Source organism: Polypterus senegalus, chromosome 18, assembly GCF_016835505.1.
Source record: "Polypterus senegalus isolate Bchr_013 chromosome 18, ASM1683550v1, whole genome shotgun sequence".
Classification (NCBI taxonomy): domain Eukaryota; kingdom Metazoa; phylum Chordata; class Cladistia; order Polypteriformes; family Polypteridae; genus Polypterus; species Polypterus senegalus.
In genome coordinates, this window is record NC_053171.1 from 60,877,795 (window position 1) to 60,901,976 (window position 24,182).

The 24,182-nt window shown below is 40.0% G+C and overlaps 1 protein-coding gene across 2 annotated transcripts in view; it reads left to right on the forward strand.

Annotated features, from left to right (window-relative positions):
- ttbk2a (tau tubulin kinase 2a) overlaps positions 1–24,182 on the forward strand; it is a 253,506-nt gene that overhangs the window by 163,611 nt on the left and 65,713 nt on the right. For both annotated transcript variants that reach the window (XM_039741334.1, XM_039741335.1), the window contains exons 7-9: positions 11,822–11,887; positions 13,197–13,289; positions 17,933–18,058. In XM_039741334.1, the coding sequence (XP_039597268.1) occupies positions 11,822–11,887; positions 13,197–13,289; positions 17,933–18,058 (285 nt within the window). The remainder of the gene's footprint in view (positions 1–11,821; positions 11,888–13,196; positions 13,290–17,932; positions 18,059–24,182) is intronic.

The following is a 24,182-nucleotide window of genomic DNA, read 5'->3' on the forward strand; positions in this document are numbered from 1 at the left end:
GACTTAAGTAACATTCTCTTTATAATTAACTTGAAAAACCATCTGGTTAAGGAACATTGTATTTTTAATGGCCATGCCATACATAAATTGGTCAACAAGGTGTAAATAAATGTAAAACAAATTCACGAGTTAAATATCTTTGCAGAAGATTTGAATGAAATATGAAAGTAAATATTGTGCAATTTGAATTAAACATTAAATACTTCTGAATATATAGTAAGAAAATAACCATTTTAACCAATGTAAACATTACATCAGTCAACTCAAAAAGTTATGCAAATTTTCAACAGTAAACAAAAAACAACACTTTGTAGACCATCGTGCAAACATAAAGCATGTTGTTGATAAGTCACATGTAGATGTTCTTTACAGGTTTCTTGAGAGGAAGACCAGTCTGTCTACTGTTTCAGGTTTTAGAGATGCTCTGTGACAGGTTATAATGTTCCCACCTGCACTAAACACCCTCTCAGAAGGGGCACTGGTTGCGGGAATACAGAGGTATTTTTTTGCAAGTTTGCTGAACCTGGGAAAGATTGTCTCATTAGCCTTCCACCAGTGAAGTGGGTCTGTGTCTGAATCTACATCAGGAGACATCAAATAGGCTGTCAGCTCGGCTTTGACTTTGTCGTCTTCTGATTGAATGACAGGTTGTGATGCTGGTGCCGTTTTCTTAAAAAAGCTTGCCAAGGTTTTCTTCCTCTTAGCCCCAGCCTCTGTTCTCTGTTCTTCCTGCTCCACGTCCTGAGTCATCTGAACTGTTGTCTCAAGATTTTTGTCTGGCAACAAAGATATCAGCTCTTTAACAACTTTTTGCTTGATTCCCTCCAACTTGTCATGTTCGATGTAAGTTGTACGGAACCTGGGATCCATCAGAGAAGCTATGTTGAGGAGTTCATCTGTGACAGGGTCGCTGTATTTGCAGTTGAGGTACTGCAGTATGGTGCATTTAATGCGTTTTGTTAAATCTGTGTCATCGTCTTGTGCTCGTAGAATGCTACTGTTAAAGAGATGGAGCACTGGTTTGAGGTACGAGACACTCACATATGCTTCACCTGACAATGCATCAGTGAACTCTTGCAGAGGGCTTACAGCTTTATTTATGGATTCCATGACATCGAAGTCTTGCCACGTTGGAACAAGCTGCCGAGTTTTTTTATCAGAGCCAAGAACCCGAGCTATGGCTTTCTCCTGTTCTAAAACCCTCTCGATCATCTTTTGTCTTGAACTCCACCTGGTGGGGGTCTCCGTAATGAGTTGATGAGAAGGTAGGCTGAGCTCAGCCTGTGCAGATGCAAGATCTCTTCTCTTTTTCCAGCTGAAGGAAAACACACTCTGTGGTCTTTCACACCATGTTCTGTTAAAACAAAGCAAAAAAAAAAAAGATTTGAAATAGCAGTTCATTGTACTTTGACAGAAATATTGTAAAGAGCTTTCTCCTTCATAACTGCAGAATATGAATCTATAACCAACAAACTCATGTTAAGTGATTGGCACTGTTATTACAAAAGCAAAACAATAATAATCATCATCATCATTTCAGCTATTAATGAAATAATATCTGAATAACTGCAATTTTAATGCTTGAATTATTAATCATACTTACCAATGGCATTGTGAAGACGATGTCCAAAGCACTGAAGATGGGTCCAGTCGTTCATCTTCATTGCTTTGATCATGTTCGTTCCACTGTCAGTGGTCACGCACACCTGTCGTTCCTCCACAAGCTTCCAAGACGCCAGCGCATCTTTAAGCCCATGACCAATTATTTCCCCAGTATGATCGTCAGAAAAATAACATGTCTGAAGGCAAAAACTTCGCAGTTTCCATTCTGCGTCAACATAATGGGCTGTAAGGCTCATGAAAGGCTGAAGAGTACGACTACTCCACAGGTCAGTCGTCGTAGAAAAAAAAGATGCCCTTTCAAGCTGCTCCACTACTTTTTCACGTGTTTCAGTGTACATTCGGGGAATAGCTACGTCTTTGAAATATTTATGCTCGGCAACTTGTATCTTGGATCAGCAGTGTGTAGCATTTTTATGAACCCTGGCTTTTCGATGGTGTATATGGGAACCATGTCCTTAGCGATATGAAACGCCACAGCATCTGTCATTTCTTTCCATCGGGGCACCTTTTTGTCGTATGGAACGGAATTGGAAAATGATACCGCTAATGACATCTGGCGTTTTGCAATTTTAGGTGGACCTTTTGCACTTGGACTTGGCTTGTTTCCATCTCTTAACTTTGAGCATTCTTCCCATTCAGCTTGGTGCCTTTGTCGCAAATGTTGGAATAAATTAGTGGTGCTGCCACTGCCATTTGAAACTGACTTTCTGCATATTTTGCATTTGACAAAAGTTTGTTCGATGTCTGAACTCTCAAATCCGAACCATTTCCAAACCACAGAGGAAACGTTACTACCTTTCTTTGGCACAAGGTCATCCTGACGTGAAGAGCCGTCCATCTCTATGATATTATTTCTGTAGCCTATTACGTTCCTTCATAGAGAACTGTACTCACAGGTGAGAGGTTAATTAGGCGCGCCATCATGTGTTCGGAGTCGGACAAGCCTCTTAATTATTCTGCCATAGGTGCAATTACAATGTATCTAATTTTTTATTAAAAAATCGCGACACCTCGATTTAATAAAAAATAAATCGTCTTAAAACGTAAATTCGAATTAATCGAAAAAATCGCCCAGCCCTAGGCTGATTCCTTTATCCAAGTCAACTTAGAACATTTATGACACAATAGGTTACATTTCTTTTGATTTTCCAATTGGAAAGGAAATCCACAGGCAGGTCACACATTGCCAGTAGAGTGATTTGAACCCACAACCTCAGGGTTTGAAGTCCAAAGCCTTCACCACTACACCACACTGTCATCACTATTTTACTATTACCTAAAAGGTAAAAATGTGCAATTCTCTGCTGTACTTAGCCTCAGGAATATTGCTGTAAAGCAGGGGTCTCCAGCCTTTTTTCCCTTGAGTGCTACGTTTACAAAATGAAAATGGCCAAGAGCTACTCATGTGTTCTATCTAACATTTATTCTCATAGCATATTTCAACCCAAACAAACTAAAATAAGCTTGTTTTGCCTGAACATTTACAAAATGTTGGTGTCCACAACTCACATTTTGCATTAAAGCATCACAAAAAAATGTTTAGTTCACCTGCAAGTGTATTTTGTATGTCTGTATGCATTTTCTAGTGTATCTCACTCTATTGAATTAAAACATGAATGCTGTCAAAACAAATCAATGCAATTACAAATACACAGATATTACTTATTCGTTTGTCAGTTTGTTCTATGTCACTGTTTTACCTCACAAGAGTATTCACATGTCCAGTTGCATGTGTGATGTGCTTTTTAGTTAGTCAGATGACTGGCACTGCATGGAGTCAACTAGAGAGGTGTGTGGTGGAGTGTAGCCACTTAGGTTCACTCTTATGCATTCATTTAAATGTTCATCTGTCAGTCTTGTTCTGATCTTTGATTTCATGACATTAATGTCAGAAAAGGCAAACTCACAGAGGTATGTAGACCCAAACATAGCAGCCATTTTCAGAGCTGCTTGGTGAAGATTCTTATAGTTACCTGGCTCTACTAAGCTCCAGAAATGTTAAGAATGCTGTTGAGACTTTAACTGCACATTATTTTGAAGGTCTACTAATATATCATATATACAGTCTAATGTCTGTCTTTCTGCATACCTGTCTGCTTTTCACAAGAGAACTACTTAACGGGTTTAGATAGTTTTTTTCTATAATTTGCTTGAACAGTCTGGTTGATTTTCTGACTTCTCTTATTTCGCTATGTTATCATATTTCGCTTGCGGTACTGATTTATTTGCGCGAACCCAAGAAAAAGGCAGCGGGCTGTGGGGAGGGGCCTTTCCCACTCACTTGCCAGTTTCGGGGCATGTACCTTAACTCTGCTTAGCTAGCAAATGAGAGAACAATTGAATTCAACTTTGTTTGATAAAGTGTTACTTGGTTCTTGATGTGTTTGAGTCTGGATATTCTCTTAAGTGTATATCACATTAAAAAGATAGATTGCAATTCAGATTGTGGATCGTGATATGATTTTTTGGAAAGATCGCCCTCCCCTAATTTGACTAATCAAGTTTTCTATTTTATGTAGTATTCATTAACACTTTGGCGAGCTACTTGGAAAGGGGTTGAAAGCTACTGGTAGCTTGCGAGCGACGTGTTAGACACCCTTGTTCTAAAGGGTCCAGCAGAAGTCTGGGAGCATTCTCAGACACCATTTGCCTTAGTATTACTTTTTCATTTCAGAAATTTTCAGATGAAACCATTTACCATGCACATCACAAACTGTTTTGAGATAACATGGTGAAAATGTATCTATATCTATATATATATATATATATATATATATATATATACTGCTCAAAAGAATTAAAGGAACACTTTTTAATCAGAGTATAGCATAAAGTCAATGAAACTTATGGGATATTAATCTGGTCAGTTAAGTAGCAGAGGGGGTTGTTAATCAGTTTCAGTTGCTGTGGTGTTAATGAAATTAACAACAGATGCACTAGAGGGGCAACAATGAGATGACCCCCAAAACAGGAATGGTTTAACAGGTGGAGGCCACTGACATTTTTCCCTCCTCATCTTTTCTGACTGTTTCTTCACTAGTTTTGCATTTGGCTACAGTCAGTGTCACTACTGGTAGCATGAGCGATACCTGGACCCTACAGAGGTTGCACAAGTAGTCCAACTTCTCCAGGATGGCACATCAATACGTGTCATTGCCAGAAGGTTTGCTGTGTCTCCCTGCACAGTCTCAATGGCATGGAGGAGATTCTAGGAGACAAGCAGTTACTCTAGGAGAGCTGGAGAGGGCCATAGAAGGTCCATAACCCATCAGCAGGACCAGTATCTGCTCCTTTGGGCAAGGAGGAACAGGATGAGCACTGCCAGAGCCCTACAGAATGACTTCCAGCAGGCCACTGGTGTGAATGTCTCTGACCAAACAACCAGAAAGACTTAATGAGGGTGACCCAAGGGCCCCATGTCCTCTGATGGGCCCTGAGCTCACTGCCCAGCAGCATGCAGCTCGATTGGCATTCGCCATAGAATACCAGAATTGGCAGATGCACCACTGGTGCCCTGTGCTTTTTACAGATGAGAGCAGGTTCACCCTGAGCACGTGACAGAAGTGAAAGGGTCTGGAGAAGCCATGGAGAACATTATGCTGCCTGTAACATCATTCAGCATGAGCCGTTTGGTGGTGGGTTAATGATTGTCTGGGGAGGCATATCCATGGAGGGTCACACAGACCGCTACAGGCTTGACAAAGGCACCTTGGCTGCCATTAGGTATCAGGATGAAATCCTTGGACCCATTGTCAGACCCTATGCTGGTACAGTGGCTCCTGGTGCACGACAATCCCTGGCCTCATGTGGTGAGAGTATGCAGGCAGTTCCTGGAGGATGAAGGAATTGATACCATTGACTGGCCACCACACTTTCCTGACCTAAATCCAATAGAACACCTCTGGGACATTATGTTTTGGTCCATCCAATGCCACCAGGTTGCACCTCAGACTGTCCAGGAGCTCAGTGATGCCCTGGTCCAGATCTGGGAGGAGATCCCCCACAACACCATCTGTCATCTCATTAGAAGCATGCACCGATGTTGTCAGGCATGTATACAAGAACACAGGGGCCATACAAAGTGCTGCGTAAATTTTGAGTTGTTGCAATTAAATTTTGGCAAAATGGACTAGCCTGCCACATAATTTTTTCACTCTGATTTTTGGGGCGTCTTTGAATTCAGGGCTCTGTAGGTTGATCATTTTCATTTCCATCAAACGATGTGGCATCCTTTCGTTCATAACACATTACCCAGTCTATATCAGTATAGATATCCAGGAGGATTTCTTTTTCCCATTGAGATCTGATGTGTTTTCAAAGTGTTCCTTTAATTTTTTTGAGCAGTTTATATATGTATGTATGTATATACACTCACCTAAAGGATTATTAGGAACATCACACTGATACGGTGTTTGACCCCCTTTCGCCTTCAGAACTGCCTTAATTCTACGTGGCATTGATTCAACAAGGTGCTGAAAGCATTCTTTAGAAATGTTGGCCCATATTGATAGGATAGCATCTTGCAGTTGATGGAGATTTGTGGGATGCACATCCAGGGCACGAAGCTCCCGTTCCACCACATCCCAAAGATGCTGTATTGGGTTGAGATCTGGTGGCTGTGGGGGCCATTTTAGTACAGTGAACTCATTGTCATGTTCAAGAAACCAATTTGAAATGGTTCGAGCTTTGTGACATGGTGCATTATCCTGCTGGAAGTAGCCATCAGAGGATGGGTACATGGTGGTCATGAAGGGATGGACATGGTCAGAAACAATGCTCAGGTAGCCCGTGGCATTTAAACGATGCCCAATTGCCACTAAGGGGCCTAAAGTGTGCCAAGAAAACATCCCCCACACCATTCATTACACCACCACCACCATCAGCCTGCACAGTGGTAACAAGGCATGATGGATCCATGTTCTCATTCTGTTTACGCCAAATTCTGACTCTACCATTTGAATGTCTCAACAGAAATTGAGACTCATCAGACCAGGCAACATTTTTGCAGTCTTCAGCTGTCCAATTTTGGTGAGCTTGTGCAAATTGTAGCCTCTGTAGTGGAGATGAGTGGTACCCAATGGGGTCTTCTGCTGTTGTAGCCCATCCGCCTCAAGGTTGTGCGTGTTGTGGCTTCACAAATGCTTTGCTGCATACCTTGGTTGTAACAAGTGGTTATTTCAGTCAAAGTTGCTCTTCTATCAGCTTGAATCAGTCGGCCCATTCTCCTCTGACCTCTAGCATCAACAAGGCATTTTCGCCCACAGGACTGCCGCATACTGGATGTTTTTCCCTTTTCACACCATTCTTTGTAAACCCTAGAAATGGTTGTGCGTGAAAATCCCAGTAACTGAGCAGATTGTGAAATACTCAGACCGGCCCGTCTGGCACCAACAACCATGCCACGCTCAAAATTGCTTAAATCACCTTTCTTTCCCATTCTGACATTCAGTTTGGAGTTCAGGAGATTGTCTTGACCAGGACCACACCCCTATATGCATTGAAGCAACTGCCATGTTTTTGGTTGATTAGATAATTGCATTAATGAGAAATTGATCAGGTGTTCCTAATAATCCTTTAGGTGAGTGTGTGTATATATATATATATATATATATATATATATATATATATATATATATATATATATATATATATATATATATATATATATATATATATATATATATATATATATAACTAGATTTTTCTGTGAATTTTCATTTCAGGAGCTGGACATTTGGAGCACCCATTGAGCACAGTTCTTGCTTATATTAAATTGTTTGTGAAGAATGCACTCTACTCACCCATAAGAAATCCCTGTAGTGTCTGTTTTCTCATAACTGTCTCTCTTTGAGTTTGCATTTTGATTTACTGCATGATTGAGGCACTTTATTTTGTCATCAATGTCATAGGCAGGCTGGACTTTGGGCCATCTTTAGAAGACAGGCCCTTATGACAGAATTCTATAGACCATGTCTTCACTTTGGCACAAGTTAACTGCGCAAGAATTAATCTCTGTCAATGTTCAGTTCTCAAGCGTTACAAATTCAGTGATTACCCAAAAAATTATTTTACCCTTTTCGGCATCCATGTTGATTTGGTTCTGAAACAGAACACATATAGTATAAACCCCAAATGCCAGAAAGGTATAATTCTGTTGTTTTAATACATTGGTGATTACCTTTGTGTGAAAAAGTAAATAAATATATAAATAAATGTGAAAATCAGTCTGTAGGGGGCAACTCAGACACAGCTAGATCAAAGACAACCCTCAGTCCTGATTATTTGTTTATTTATTTATTTTAAACATAAAATGCCTTATCACTGTTTTTTTCTACAGTTCCTCACAGGCTCAAATCATTTTATCTTTCCTTTCCTTTTTCCTGTGCTTTTTCCCAGGCAATCATTGTCCTTCGCCTATCCCAATTCCAAATCTCCCTTTAACTCATACCCAGGAGTACTTTTGGCATGTCACCACTGTAATAAGGAAGCACTTCCAGATCAGGCAAAACCTACATCTATCTAGAGAGCCTTTTCCCAACAGTACCTTGTAGTGGCTCCCAAGGACCCCACCAGGGCTACCAGAGCTGCTACTTCAATGTAGCCCTGCTGGTGTCAAACTTGGAGCTACATTAGAGGAATGCTGCCTCCCAGCATGCTGGGGAAATGCCCGGCCCTAGGAGGCAATTGCTCCTTATTGTCTTTGACTATATTAATATCTCAATCTGGAAAATAACAACCTTCCTAGCTGGGATGTACATCTTTCTGCTCCATTCGTCAATGACTTCCCAGCTTGATAAGGAAACACCATTCATCCCAGTCAGAATGTCAGTCCATCCATAATGTTCATCACCCATTTTTATTACTGGATAAAACTCACCCCTTAATTGATATGTAGTTGTTTTTTATTTATATACTATACTCACAAGTTTAAATATGAACAGACTGAAGAAATATATGGTAGCTTGTAGGCTTACATCATAGTACAGAACTCTAGTATACATACACATACTGTATGTACTGTATGTGAATTCCCCTGTGAGCCTCAGGAGTGAACCATCTCAACTTTTATACCATTTTATTAATGTACATTTTAAATTGTTGATACCTCGGTACTCAAAAAACAGCAATTGATGTATCTTTATGAAAAACACATGAAGGCTCACTAACCACAGTGACAGCATTTTCCTTGGGGCTCATTGCATTTCTTTAATGTGCAAAAAGAGATTCATAAAATACATTGCTAATGCATTCATTAGTGGTACCTTAAGAACAAACGTTTTTATGCGGCATATTCTGATGTTTGCATGAGGTGCAGTTCAAAAGTATATTACCAAGATTACATGTAGTTCAAATTTGACATGCTTTTTTATGACACTGTATAAGAGTTAAGATTTTCTCTTCTCCTAATTTCCTCTATTTTTGCTTATATATAACAAAATTCTTTCTGACCTCTGAACAGATTTAGCATAATACAGAGGGAAGTCTGAGTAAACAGATCATTTGATTTATTGTATGAGGCTTTACCCTCTCCCAAACGATATTGCTATATGTTACTACACTTTTGGTGGTGTATTTGAGTCAGATAAGAGGTCAACCCTAAACCAAATGTTCTACTGAGAAACAGAGGCAACTGATCTGGTTTAATATAATTGTAAAGAAACAAGACTGGTTTTGCTGTCTCTTATTTTTAACCGTATACATAAAATGTCCTATCAGCAGGGCACCACCATGATTCAAACTTGTTTTTGTGCATTTCAATAAACCCACAGGCCAATAAAAATCAGAAGTGACATTTTTACATATATAAGGGAGGAGTCTTTCAGATAAATAAGTTTCCATGTGCTCTGCTTTTTTTGATTATTAAAATATGTAATTTGCACAAGTATTTGCTGAAGTCAGCAGTGCAGTACAGTTGAGTGATCTCACCTGCGTAGAGCCATATACAGTGAAAGACTCAGCACTGGATGGCAGAGCTTCAGCCCATTTTAAAGATGTTTAGTAATTGTAATTGGTCATTCATGTTAGATGTTACAGATGTCACAGATGAGCATAAAAGGCAGTAAATAAATTGGGCTTGCGACTGCTTATCTTTATGCACCTTTATGCACAAAGCTTCTGTGAGAATATATGGGGATTGACACAAAGTAAGACTTGAAGTTTGTACTTGGAAAATGTCGCTGTCGTCTTCTACTTAAAAAAAGAAAACATAAGGATTTAAAGAAATGTACAAAATACTAGTGGTGTGGAATATGAAGACCTGCAGTCTGATTCAGACTTTATTGAGAAGAACGCATTTGCTGAAGGATTCATGCTATTCTGGATTTGTAAGTACTGCTTGTAATAAAACTTTGAAGTGTTGTGGCGTGCAGTTTTACAGTTTTACGCACCAGGATTCACTAACCATATCCAGGCTGTGTCACTGTACTTTCTCCCTAAGTTAGTTTTCTGAGCAGTGCCCTTTCATTTTCAAATTAGAGTACTGCCAATGTTTCTTAGGATACTGGTGAGTACCGGTAGGCTGTGCCCCTGCCTCTCAAAGTTTCACATGAGTAACTTCCCCCTTCGATCGAGTATTACCGTATCATGTTATGAGCAAATGATGAAAACAAAAAAAAACAGTTTTAAGCTACTGACTTGTTTATTGATATAATCCTTTTTTTTTTTTAAATCCTACTTCTAATCCAAGCAAAATGATCAAACTTAACTTTACTTGAATGTTATGCTCAGTACTGAATCGCCAATATTGGGAAACTTGAAAATAATGCAGAACATAAAATGGAAAGATATTGCATCATTTAAGATTAATAAGATTGCATCATTAAGATGGGCAAGCTCTGTGCGATTGTGGCTCAGTTTTAAATCTAGTTGGCACTTGTTCATTTTTCAGCTTCATCAGGTGTTTCACATGCAGTAAGAGACAGGTTGCAGTGCCCAATAGAATCTTATAGTGTAATATTTTCAGAAGAATTTCTGTATGTCAAAAATTTCAGTAGGCTTTATTGTAGTGTGAGCAATCTCTTAAGCCAATTTTCTGATGTCACAATCAAATATCCCTTAATACATTGTGCAGCAAACGCAGTGAGTGTGCACGTGACAATAGTAATAACAGGCAATGTGCGCTCATTTTCACCCTTTTGATTCCCAAGACCTAATTATCATATAGCAACACACATAAGATTAAATGGCCAATGACTAAAGTAAACATTTCCTGGAAGAACCTGTAATAAACACGCAAATCACTGAATTCCATAGATGGCGAACCTCCAGTTCTCTGTGTGAAATTGATACACTGTATTGTCCGTACCTTCTGAATCATTCATATTTCCAGTTACACCATTTTCTTTGTCAGAGCACAGTAAACAATGCAGCTAGCTCTGTTCTTTGTTGACATTTTGAGAACTCCGTGGCCATGTTTTTTTTTCCAAGTGGTAAAGATTTATTGCAAATTGTTGTACTTAAATATTCACAAAAAGAAGCTTTGTGGTATCCCACTTTACAATACAAAAAAAATTTACAATAAAGATAGTGTGATGGGTAGAATCCAAGAGGTAGTATATTGAGTAATTAATATGTGGCTTTTTTGTGCCCTCTACACAGTGAAAAATATGCAGCCCAAAATTAGAGGACAGTTTTAAATTTGCTCAATTCCTCAAGTATTGCAGTACCTGTCTAGCGAAATAAGTTCCTACAGTCACTAGATCTATTCTTGGTGCACAAAGATCTCCATACGTCACTGGAACAACCAACCTGACTGCTAAAAACCGACTGAAGCTCAACAAACTCTGTCAAGTTTTTCCTGTGTGCTGGTCAGGTAACTATACTAATGTCTGTCTGGAACTTCTTTGAACACTGCAGTATATAGCTGTTACCCTATTAGGCTTTAATTCAGATGGTCCTTCCTGTAAGGCAAAAGGTCTGATTGCTCTCATATTTTCCAAATGCAGGTTTGGATGAATCATCTTTTATTGACTTATAGGAATTTACCAAAACAATTATCTCTGCTGTGCTCAGTTAGGAGACACATTGCCTGTTACTAAACATTCTCAGACTCATTAAATCCAGTTCACACGGTACCAGTGCATATAGTGCTGTTGTATTTGATTCAAGGTATTTTTATCACTCTTGTACTTGCTTTAATACTCCTATTTTACTTAACCCTTTCTCCCTTTTGTTGTCGTCTTTTTTTATTTTTTTTTAGCCACGTCCCGTCGCTGGATTCAGAGGAACTGTGCGCTATGCATCAATCAATGCACACAAAAACAAGGTACTGTATGAGATAGTCACTCCAGTCTCCTTCCAGTTGTCAAGCTGTACAGTTGTTTGTGGTATTGACTTGATACAGTAAGGTGTTAGGGAATGTTTGGAAGCAGCATTACCATGACAAAGCTGAGACTGATCACACTTCGCCAATGGGCGTCATCTCTCTAAAATGTGGCTTGGCTTGCTTGAACGTTTTAGGATTTACATAGGCTGTCCATGTGGTGATGTAAGAAAGGTCTAGAAACGATTCTATGTAAGCATTGCATTTATATGCCTAACTTGATTATGGAATGAAAGAAATGTCCTAGTTCTGCCACCACTAGCCATTTGGCGTATGTACAGATTGTTCCAGCTGTCTTTCATATTTCATTCTTTTTGTCATCGTGCATTCAAAAATACTGCTTAATTACCTGATTGATTTGTACTTTATCATCATGAGTAGTACTGTATTAAGTGATGGTGTACCATTATTTATTTCAAAAATAAAGAAACACTGTCCTTTTCAACATCAGAAAAGTAGGTGCTTTTATTTTTAGTGATGGTCTTAAGTGTTTATGATAGTGTTTAATAATTTAGTTATCAATTAGTTGAGCTGTGTAAGTCCTTTTAGAAACATCAAGCTTCACTGTCTTTGATTTGGTTCATCTATAATACATACTTCAGATTTAATATAAGTAGCAGACAATTAGAACTTCAAGGGCAAAGTTTATGAGCTATTAAGAAGAATTAATTGGTGGAGGATCAATTTGCCAGGCAGCACCATCAGCCATAATCTAACTGCTCTTTCTCTCCTCTTTGCCTGCGTGAAATCAAGAAATGTCCTTGATTGCAGCTGACTGCTTGATGATCTGGAACAGTGACGTTAAGATGGACTATGCTTGAGGCCTGGAAAGAGTGGCATAACGAAATTGACAGTCAGGTGTTACAAAATAATGGGACTGCATCCAAGAAATGATGATCTGCAGACTCACTGCTTTGCCCCAGAAAACTCATTATATGCAATTAGTTGCTTAGGTCTTCAGGTCCTCCCACAGGCAGGCAAGCAGGCAGTAAGAACAATAATGTGCCTGAAAAATGCCTTCTGTCCCACTTCAGTTTTCAGATTAAGGGATGAGCTATATGAAAGAGGAGTAGAAAATTAGACTAAAAGGTTATCATAAAATTATCTCTGAAGCATTGTCGTCAACAAACAGGTGCATCATTCAGTCACAGAGAGGAACATGTGAAATGCAATGTTATAGTTGTATCTTAGTTTATTTGCTGAATTTTTCTTTCAGTACTTTTTATGTTTTGTTTTTCCTCCCCCCACACAGGAGATGGGCAGACATGATGATCTCTGGTCCCTTTTCTACATGTTAGTGGAATTCATGGTAGGACAGTTGCCATGGAGAAAAATTAAGGATAAGGTTAGCTCTTTTAGAGTGAAATAATCTGGCCAGCGTTAGCCACTAATGCCTTTTCAGAATTCAGAATATAAATGTGATCTCTTTTCTTTAAATGTATTTCATAATTTGTGTGTATATTTTTTTTTATTATAGATAAATTTATATGCCTGGAGATCCAATAGAATAAATTTCTTATTGAAGGTTTCACATTTACTGTGGCATTTAGCCCCGCAGGTTTAGGGGTTAAGAGTCTAGTTCTTGTTTTTATAGCACCCTGAGGTAAATTTGTCCATTTTCTCCACTAATTACAGCCCTGGGCATCCTTTGGGGGGTGAGACCTATTCTTGTCATATTATCTGAAGCCACCTCAAGCCATATCTTCAAAGGCCTCCCTCTGGATGTCTCTTCCTCCACATCCATTCCTAAGCAAATCTACAGCCAGTCATCCTCTGCTTTTCTCTGCCTAACATAACCAAAATAACTTAGTCAATTTCTCCATACCCAAATCTAAGTCATCTTATCTTCCTCCCTGACACTTCTAATATCCATCTAATCATTCTGATCTCCTTCCTTTCCAGCTTTGGTTCTTGTTTCAGCTTCATCCATCATATCTCATACCCATTATTCTCGTCACACAGCATTTATTAAACATTACCCTTCAGTACCAATTTCTTTAGAAACCAGATTGGGGGACACCTTCCAAAGTTTCATATATCTCTTACCCAAGCTATCCCAGCTTTTATCACATACTGCATTGATTACTGTAACTCCCTACTGGAAGCTGCCCCTTCAGATCTGTTATCACAGCTCCAGTTGATACAAAACTCTTTACACAGACCAGCAACAACAAGCACAACTTCCAATTCATCTGTTCAGGAAGGCTTTTACCTTAACATAACCTTCTGCCCCTTCCTGTTTACCTCTCTGTCCAGATGCTCAGAATAATTTGTATGTGTGTCATATCGCAAACTGTTATTTGTTCAGGCTTTTCTTTTAGTATTGAATTTAGTATTTTACTGTGGTTTATTGTCTTTTATTCCATTTAATGCTTTTTATACCCTGTATTTATCTGTTTTATCAAATCAAATAGCCTTTTATTGTCAATTCACTATATGTGCAGAACATACAGCAGAATCAAAATACTGTTTCTCTCTCAAATTTGTAGTATAATAAAATATAAAAAGTATAAAGTATAACATATAAGATAAATAATTTTAGAACTTGTAAAGTAGACCTGTGTGCAATAGTCATTAGTGCAAAAGCCAATTATAGTAAAAATTAAAAAAAAAAATGAGAAGGTGTATTACAGAATAGCTTATGAGATGTACAAAAAGACAAACGGTTAGCAGCAGATGTAATATTAAGTCCTTATACTGTATAATACCAGCTGAGGTAAGGTACTTGGTAGATAGTGACTCTTGTTATAGTTCGGGGGCAAGGGGGGAAGGTAGTGGACAGAGTTCAGCATCCTGACAGCTTGGTGGATGAAGCTGTTAGACAGTCTTGTGGAGCGGGCCCCGAGACTCCGGTACCTTTTCCCGGAGGGGAGGAGGCTAAACAGGGAGTGAAAGGGGTGGGAGGAGTCACTAGCAATGCTGATGGCTCTACGGGTGAGACAGGTGTGGTAAATGTCCTTGAGGGAGGGCAGTGGGGCACTAATGATCTTACTGGCCGCATCCACTATGCGTTGCAGGGACTTCCTACAGGAGGCAGTGCAGCTTCCATACCACACAGAGATGCAGTTAGTGAGGATGCTCTCGATTGTTCCCCGGTAGAAAGAGCACATGATGGTGGGTGTAACTTGGGCTCTCATTAGTTTGCGTAGAAAGTAGAGGCGTGTTTGAGCTTTATTGGCCAGTGATGTGGTGTTATCTGACCAGGAGAGGTCCACTGAGATGTACATTCCCACAAATATGGTGCTACTCACCCTTTCCACAGCTACACCATCGATGATCAGTGGGGGGTGATGTGAATGACCTCTCCTTAAATCGACCACAATCTCTTTGGTCTTTCCCACATTCAGGAAGAGATTGCAGTCTTTACACCACTGGACTGGACTGTATTACCTCAGTCCTGTAGTTGGCTTTGTCATTGTTGATGATGAGGCTAACCACGGTTGTATTGTCGGCAAACTTGACAATGTGATTGGAACTGTAGGTTGGTACACAGTTGTGGGTCAGTAGGGTGAAGAGCAACGGGCTGAGCACACACCCTTGTGGGGCATCTGTGCTCAACATGATGGTGTTAGAGGTGTTATTGCCGACTCACACATTTTGTGGCCTCCCTGTAAGAAGTCCAACACCCAGTTGCAGAGAGAGGTCTTGAGACCCAAACGTCTGAGATTTTTGTATTAGCTGCTGGGGAATGATTGTGTTGAATGCTGAAATAAAATCTAAGAACAACATTCACACATAGGTGTTCTTTGAGCCCAGGTGGGTGAGGGCTGGATGGAGAGCAGCAGAAATTGAATCCTCTATGGACCTGTTTGACCTGTATACAAACTGAAACGGGTCATGGTAGGGGGGAAGAATGGACTTAATGCTCTGCATAACCAGCCACTCAAAGCATTTCATGATGGTAGAAGTCAGTGCTACGGGCCGATTGTCATTATAGCTAGATGGGAGGGGCTTCTTAGGGACAGGAATTATGGTTGTGACTTTAAAACATGTGGGAACAACAGCTTGATCCAGGGAGATGTTGAAGATGTCAGGAAGGACATCTGTGAGCTCCTCAGCACAATCCTTCAAAGCACAACAAGGTAGGTTGTCTTGTCCGGCTGCCTTCCGTGGGTTGATCCTAAAAAGGGTTCTCTTCACGCTGGCTGGGGCCAGATGTATGGCCTTTCTTGCCTGGTTGGGGGGTGAATGGTTTTCTGTGCCAGTGTGCTCTTTTGTGTCACAAACTGGCCAAAGAAGTCATTTAGGCAGTTAAGCAGTGTGATGTCACCTTCACATGTCTGTGGTGGGAGTTTGTAATTAGTGAGGGTTTGGATGCTAAAGTGTCCAGATATTTTCTTGCTGTACTGCTTTTTTGCTTCCCTGATGCCACGTGACAGGTTGACTCTGGCTGTTGCTATTCCTGCAGTGTCACTGGCCCTAAAGGCTGCATCACGGACCCTCAGAAGCCTATGGACCTCTCCTGTCAGCCATGGCTTCTGGTTAACATGAACAGTGATATTTTTGTAATGGGTGACATCATCAGTACATTTTACAATGTATGCTGTAACCACCTCTTTATACTGCTCAATGTCTGTGTGGTCATTGTAAGTGGCTGCTTGTTTGAAAATGTGCCAGTCTGAAGTGCTAAAACACTCCCACAGAGCACTGGAGGCGCCCTCTGGCCACACACACATCTGCTTTTGTGTTGGTCTGATGGTTCTCACTCTGGGTGTGTATGCAGGTCTCAGCATGATAGTGTTGTGATCAGATAGACCTAAGTGGGGGAGGGGCGGGAGGCCTTGTAGGCTCCCTTGCAGGTTAGTGTACACCAAATCCAGTGAGTTGTCTCCTCTTGTAGGAAAGTCCACATGTTGGTGTAATTTGGGCAATTATGTTTTTGAATCTGCATGGTTGAAGTCCCCTGCTGTGATAAGGAATCCATCCAGGTGCGCTGTTTGTTGTTCACTAATGGCCTGGTAGAGTTCATTAAGCACCTTGCTCCTATCACTGGTGTTAGCGGTTGGAGAGATGTATACAGTGACAAGCAGAATTGATGCATACTTCCTCAGTAAGCATTGTGTGCAGGAAATATTTCTATCAAATGTTACATACAGTATACCCTGTTTTTTTTTTTGGTTTTTTTTTTGAGACTCTTTGAAATGTCATGAACATGGGAGAGGTGCTATATAATTACAGTTTCTTATTATTATTAACATTGACAAACTTAACCCATTCAGTTTAGCCTCAACAATAAAGATAGGTGCTAATTTTGAACTTTGGAGGAAACCAGAGTACCCAAGTAACACCTGTGTAAAGAGACAAGGCTCAGTTCAGGTGTTAAACCTAGGTAGTTGGACCTATGAGGTTAATCGCTTTACCCACTGTGCCACCTTGACACCCAAAATATTAATTACCATAGTGCATAAAAATTCTACCAAGTTTGGCAGACTACCTAATCTAGCAATAGGTAAGCAAATTCGTGACATTTGAATGGGTGTTTGTTTAGTATGACTAGAACAACACTGGATTAGAGAGAAAAAACCCAGTCGGCTTAATTTTAAAATAGTTTAAAATAGTAATTTGAAAATGTGTTGCAGTAGTGGTTTTAGTAGCTGAAGATTTTGATTCTGTTGTTTTGATGAGTCCCACTTATCTTTTATAGTATCTTAAGATCTTCAGTTGATATGCAGCGTCAGTGGTACCAAAACTCATTTTCAGGAAACTTAAGCAGAGTCTTTGTTATCCCATGATAAATGTTCCAACTGACTGTGTACATTCACGTTTCTACTTTATTTCTGACTTTCACAGTATATGATTTTATGTTTTTGTAGATAGTAAAATATTAAGATTTCTCACCAGTCCGTGCATAAGGAGTCCTACTAAAGAAGGCTTGTTCATTTTCTTTGGTAGTGGGAAACTTTGTGCAGTTTTACCATTGTGCGATGCCTCTGTTGATGCAGACCTCAGTAGGATGCTAAAATCATTACTGTGCTTTCTTGCCTTCAGGAGCAAGTTGGGAAGCTGAAGGAGAACTACGACCATCGGCTCATGCTGAAGCATCTGCCTCCTGAGTTCAATGTCTTCCTTGATCATATCTGTAGTCTTGATTATTTCACTAAGCCAGACTATCAAGTAAGAAAAAGCTTTTTTAATATATATATATATATATATATATATATATATACACACACACACACACACAAAACATCACATCTTTTTCCTATAGGGATCTGCCTGAATATCATCAGACAGGTCTCAAAGTTATCATTATACCTAGGGTTTTGTGATTTCATAAATTTCATTATCAACTATAATTTTTGTAGTTGTGAATGATATGGTGTTTATCTTAGAAGTGTACCTGTACCGGCTTTCTAGTGCCCCACATGTACTGTTGTACCTACAAGAGGACAGCTGCTTTAAGCAAAGAGACTTCCTAGCTTGGGATAAACAGACCAAATGGTTGTCTGCAGACCTGAGTTACACCTGTGCCAATTAACAAAGCAAGTGCTTGCTTGGCGATCTTCTGCTGTTGAGGACATCTCTTCTCAGCTGCTAACCCCTGTGTGAGTATGACAATCACCCATACTAGGTGCTCTTAACACTAAACCGTGACCCACTTAAACAATTATACAAGTATTAATATGAGGCAAAATTAATCAAACACAGTAAAACATTAGTATACATACAATAATAAAGTCTTAAAATCTGTTCATTGGTGCAATCTGTTAGGTTTATTTAAGAATTTCATACAACTCATTCATTAATCTGGATGATTGATTGCACTATTGGAGACGTGTGATACTAATTAAAGAAAACAGCTAGCTTAAAAAATCATTTGAATCCAATTATTTAGGATCCTTTCTAGGGGTACCAACAAATGTGTCCAGGCCATTTTAGAATAGCTGTCTAACATAAGGAATACTTCAGTCTCTTCAGTCGATGAGATATCAGAGGTATGTAGGTATACCTGAACAAGAGACAATTGCTTTTCATTTAGTCACTTTTTAGGAGGTTGTAGCAGTTCAGTGTTGCCAGGTCCATGGTTTTCTCACCCAATTGGATTATTTTTGATTGTCATCCTTGGAATAAAATGGGTTTTTGGACTATTTTTAAAAGAAAACGTATTTTGTGCTGGTTTTCAACCCTCCTCCAATAAATTGTTAAACAAGTTTTTCATCCATCTGGCACCCCTTTCCCTGCTTATTTGCTCTTCTATTATTTTCTTTACCATTCTAAAATCTCCCCTCCCCCATTTCTGTGATGGTACATACCAGTACCACATCTCTCTGAAATAGCTCAAAGGGGACCAACCGACTCAGACTTTGGTCTGCACTTAATCTTCTTTCTCTGACACTATCTTCCGCTTTCTGATGCATCATTATGTATACCACGGGCATTGAGCTATTTTTTTGGGACAGTTCGCTATTTTGAAGCAGTTATGGGACTATACATAACCTGGTAACACTGCCCTAGTTTTTAATGAGCTGTAAGGATACCAACAAATTTGTCCATGTTTGAAAGACATACACATATTTTCATGTTTGTGAAGAAAATAAGTATGAGCATTAACTCTCTTTCAAATAAAAAGCAAATTGATGTGTAGCATCATATTATGCTTTTAGAATGGGTGATGCTTCAACTTAACTTTTTTTTATTTTTTAGACCCCCTAGTCAAGGTGGACATTTCAAGTGTTCTCTTTGCAAGTAATCCGAGTCCAAAAAGAGAAAGGCACTAGTTTTTTTTTTTTGTAAATTACACACAAATATTTTTATGTTTCAGTCTAGCTTTACATCCATCCATCCATTTTCCAGCCCGTTGAATCCGAACACAGGGTCACGGGGGTCTGCTGGAGCCAATCCCAGCCAACACAGGGCGCAAGGCAGGATCAATCCCGGGCAGGGCGCCAACCCACCGCAGGACACACCCACACACTAGGGACAATTTAGAATCGCCAATCCACCTAACCTGCATGTCTTTGGACTGTGGGAGGAAACCCGCGTAGACACGGAGAGAACATGCACAAGTAAACCCGGGTCTCCTAACTGCGATGCAGCAGCACTACCACTGCGCCACCGTGCCGCCAGCTTTACATCCAGTTTTTATATAACTGAATTCTGTGAAGAAGATAACCTGTTTATTTCCTGTGGAGAGGTTGGGTGCAATGTAAAAGAGACTTTGTAACAATAGAACAATACGGTTATACAGCAGTTAGCACTGTTCCCACACGGCTCTAGCATCCACATTTCAATTCTTTGCTCATTTGCTGTCTTTGTGAAGTTTGCATGTTCTTCTGTTACAGTTGTGCTTGAAACTTTGTGAACCCTTTAGAATTTTCTATATTTCTGCATAAATATGACGTAAAACATCATCAGATTTTCACTCAAGTCCTAAAAGTAGGTAAAGAGAAACCAGTTAAACAAATGAGACAAAAATATTATACTTGGTCATTTATTTATTGAGGAAAATGATCGAATATTACATATTTGTGAATGGTAAAAGTATGTGAACCTCTAGGATTAGCAGTTAGTTTGAAGGTGAAATTAGAGTCAGGTGTTTTCAATCAATGGGATGACAATCAGGTAATTGGGCACCCTGTGTTATTTAAAGAACAGGGATCTATCAAAGTCTGCTCTTCACAACACATGTTTATGGAAGTGTATCATGGTACGAACAAAGGAGATTTCTGAGGACCTCAGAAAAAGAGTTGTTGATGCTCATCAGGCTGGAAAAGGTTACACAGCCATCTCTAAAGAGTTTGGACTCCACCAATCCACAGTCAGACAGATTGTGTACAAATGGAGGAAATTCAAGACCATTGTTAGGCCTTGTTCACACGGGCATTAAGTTTTTGGATAAACAAACTTACTCTGAACGTCCTAGACGTTTATGTTGCATTTTGTGGTGGCGATCGATTGACTTCTACACCGGCGTTCATTTGTCTCTGTCTAACGCCAGCCTGCAGCCCAAATTGTAGTTTGTGTGTTAACCTGTGGAGGCAGTGTCGGGAACTGGATATGAAAGCCCTTGTCGTTTTATTTGAGGTGCCTCCTTTCAATATGGACCATTTTGCTATGTTAGATATTAATCTTCTTGTTTTAAAATACTCGTAATACTGCGTAGGGAGAGAAAAATCGCCGCTACTGGGTTCATCCTCTGACTGCACAACGTCGGGTTAAAGGAAGTTTTTGTACTTTATGAAGAAATGCGAAAATTTCCGCGCAAGTTTTTTAATTACTGTCGGATGTCGGTTTCCACTTTTGATTTTCTGCTGCAGCTGGTGCAATGCCACATTGCACGCCGATCAACCAATATGCGACTTGGTGTTAGCCCCGAAGACAGACTACTTGTCACTTTGAGGTAAGGAAACAGTAGTCGAGTGTGCGCTTACACCGGTGTTATGCACTGAAATGCCCCCGCCATGGATTGCCACCCCTACATAATCGTTATCAAATATTATATTAGAACATAAATTAATAGGTTCATGGTTTACAAATTACATGAGACAATAAAATAAAATAAGCAATATGAAAATATATATGTTGTATATGAAAACATAAAAATATTAATATCATGGGATATATCCGGTCCTCCGAAGCGTAAAATAAACGCGCAGAAAACGAACTAGAAGCAGTTTCCTTGCGTCGTTTGGTTTTGAACGGCAAGAAAAGCTGCATGCAACGCTTTTTGATGCCGATAAACGCACAGCCGGACAAACGCACGTCACCAAAGCCCGTATGAACACTCTCATTGACTCCTACGTGTAGAAAACACTCGAAGCTTGATCCCATGTGAACAAGGCCTTACCCTCCCCAGGAGTGGTCGACCAACAGAGATCACTCCAAAACCAAGGCGTGTAGCAGTTAGTTTGTAGTGTGTAGTGTGTGTAGGCCTGCGCCACCACCACCTACTCAAAGCATCATGATGTTCCAACAATTATGGATGGATCAAAAGCCAGAAGTCTACGTGACCATCATCATCAAGTCCTTCCGTGAGAACCCTAAATCCAAAGTGCACTGTTTCATTTATGTTAGGTAGAATGCTCAGAGGGGACTGGGTAGTCTAATGGTCTGGAATCCCTACAGATTTTATTTTTTTTTTTTTTTGTTTTTTCTGTCCACCCTGGCCATTGGACCTTACTCTTATTCTATGTTAATTAATGTTGACTTATTTTATTTTCTTACTGTGTCTTTTATTTTTCTATTCTCCATTATGTAAAGCACTTTGAGCTACTTTTTGTATGAAAATGTGCTATATAAATAAATGTTGTTGTTGTTGTGTAATAGTCGCGAGGTAACAAAGGACCCCAGGGTAACTTCTGAGCAACTAAATGCCTCTCTCACATTGGCTAATGTTCATGTTCATGAGTCCACCATCAGGAGAACAATGAACAACAATGGTGTTCATTGCAGGGTTGCAAGGAGAAAGCCACTACTCTCCCAAAAAAACATTGCTGCTTGTCTGCAGTTTGCTAACGATCACATGGACAAACCAGAAAGCTATTGGAAGAATGTTTTGTGGACGGATGAGACCAAAATAGAACTTTTTGGTTTAAATGAAAAGCGTTATGTTTAGAGAAAGGAAAACACTGCATTCCAGCATAAGAACCTTATCCCATCTGTGAAACATGGTGGTGGTAGTATCATGGTTTGGGCCTGTTTTGCTGCATCTGGGCCAGGACAGCTTGCCTTCATTGATGGAACAATGAATTTTGAATTACAGCGCATCCAGAAAGTATTCACAGCGCATCACTTTTTCCACATTTTGTTATGTTACAGCCTTATTCCAAAATGGATTAAATTCATTTTTTCTCCTCAGAATTCTACACACAACACCCCATAATGACAACGTGAAAAAAGTTTACTTGAGATTTTTGCAAATGTATTAAAAATTAAAAAATTGAGAAAGCACATGTACATAAGTATTCACAGCCTTTGCCATGAAGCTCAAAATTGAGCTCAGGTGCATCCTGTTTCCCCTGATCATCCTTGAGATGTTTCTGCAGCTTAATTGGAGTCCACCTGTGGTAAATTCAGTTGATTGGACATGATTTGGAAAGGCACACACCTGTCTATATAAGGTCCCACAGTTGACAGTTCATGTCAGAGCACAAACCAAGCATGAAGTCAAAGGAATTGTCTGTAGACCTCTGAGACAGGATTGTCTCGAGGCACAAATCTGGGGAAGGTTACAGAAAAATTTCTGCTGCTTTGAAGGTCCCAATGAGCACAGTGGCTTCCATCATCCATAAGTGTAAAAAGTTTGAAACCACGAGGACTCCTCCTAGAGCTGGCCAGCCATCTAAACTGAGTGATCGGGGGAGAAGGGCCTTAGTAAGGGAGGTGACCAAGAACCCGATGGTCACTCTGTCAGAGGTCCTCTGTGGCGAGAGGAGAACCTTCCAGAAGGACAACCATCTCTGCAGCAATCCACCAGTCAGGCCTGTATGGTAGAGTGGCCAGACGGAAGCCACTCCTTAGTAAAAGGCACATGGCAGCCTGCCTGGAGTTTGCCAAAAGGCAACTGAAGGACCATGAGAAACAAAATTCTCTGATCTGATGAGACAAAGATTGAACTCTTTGGTGTGAATACCAGGCTTCACTTTTGGAGGGAACCAGGCAGCGCTCATCACCAGGCCAATACCATCCCTACAGTGAAGCATGGTGATGGCAGCATCATGCTGTGGGGATGTTTTTCAGCGGCAGGAACTGGGAGACTAGTCAGAATAAAGGGAAAGATAACTGTGGCAATGTACAGAGACATCCTGGATGAAAACCTGCTCCAGGGTGCTCCTGACCTCAGACTGGGGTGACGGTTCATCTTTCAGCAGGACAATGACCCTAAGCACACAGCCAAGATATCAAAGGAGTGGCTTCAGGACAACTCTGTGAATGTCCTTGAGTGGTCCAGCCAGAGCCCAGACTTGAATCTGATTGAACATCTCTGGAGAGATCTTAAAATGGCTGTGCACCGACGCTTCCCATCCAACCTGATGGAGCTTGAGAGGTGCTGCAAAGAGGAATGGGCGAAACTGGCCAAGGATAGGTGTGCCAAGCTTGCGGCATCATATTCAAAAAGACTTGATGCTGTAATTGCTGCCAAAGGTGTATTGACAAAGTGTTGAGCAAAGGCTGTGAATACTTATGTACATGTGATTTCTCAGTTTTTTTATTTTTAATAAATTTGCAAAAACCTCAAGCAAACTTTTTTCACGTTGTCATTATGGGGTGTTGTGTGTAGAATTGTGAGGGGAAAAAA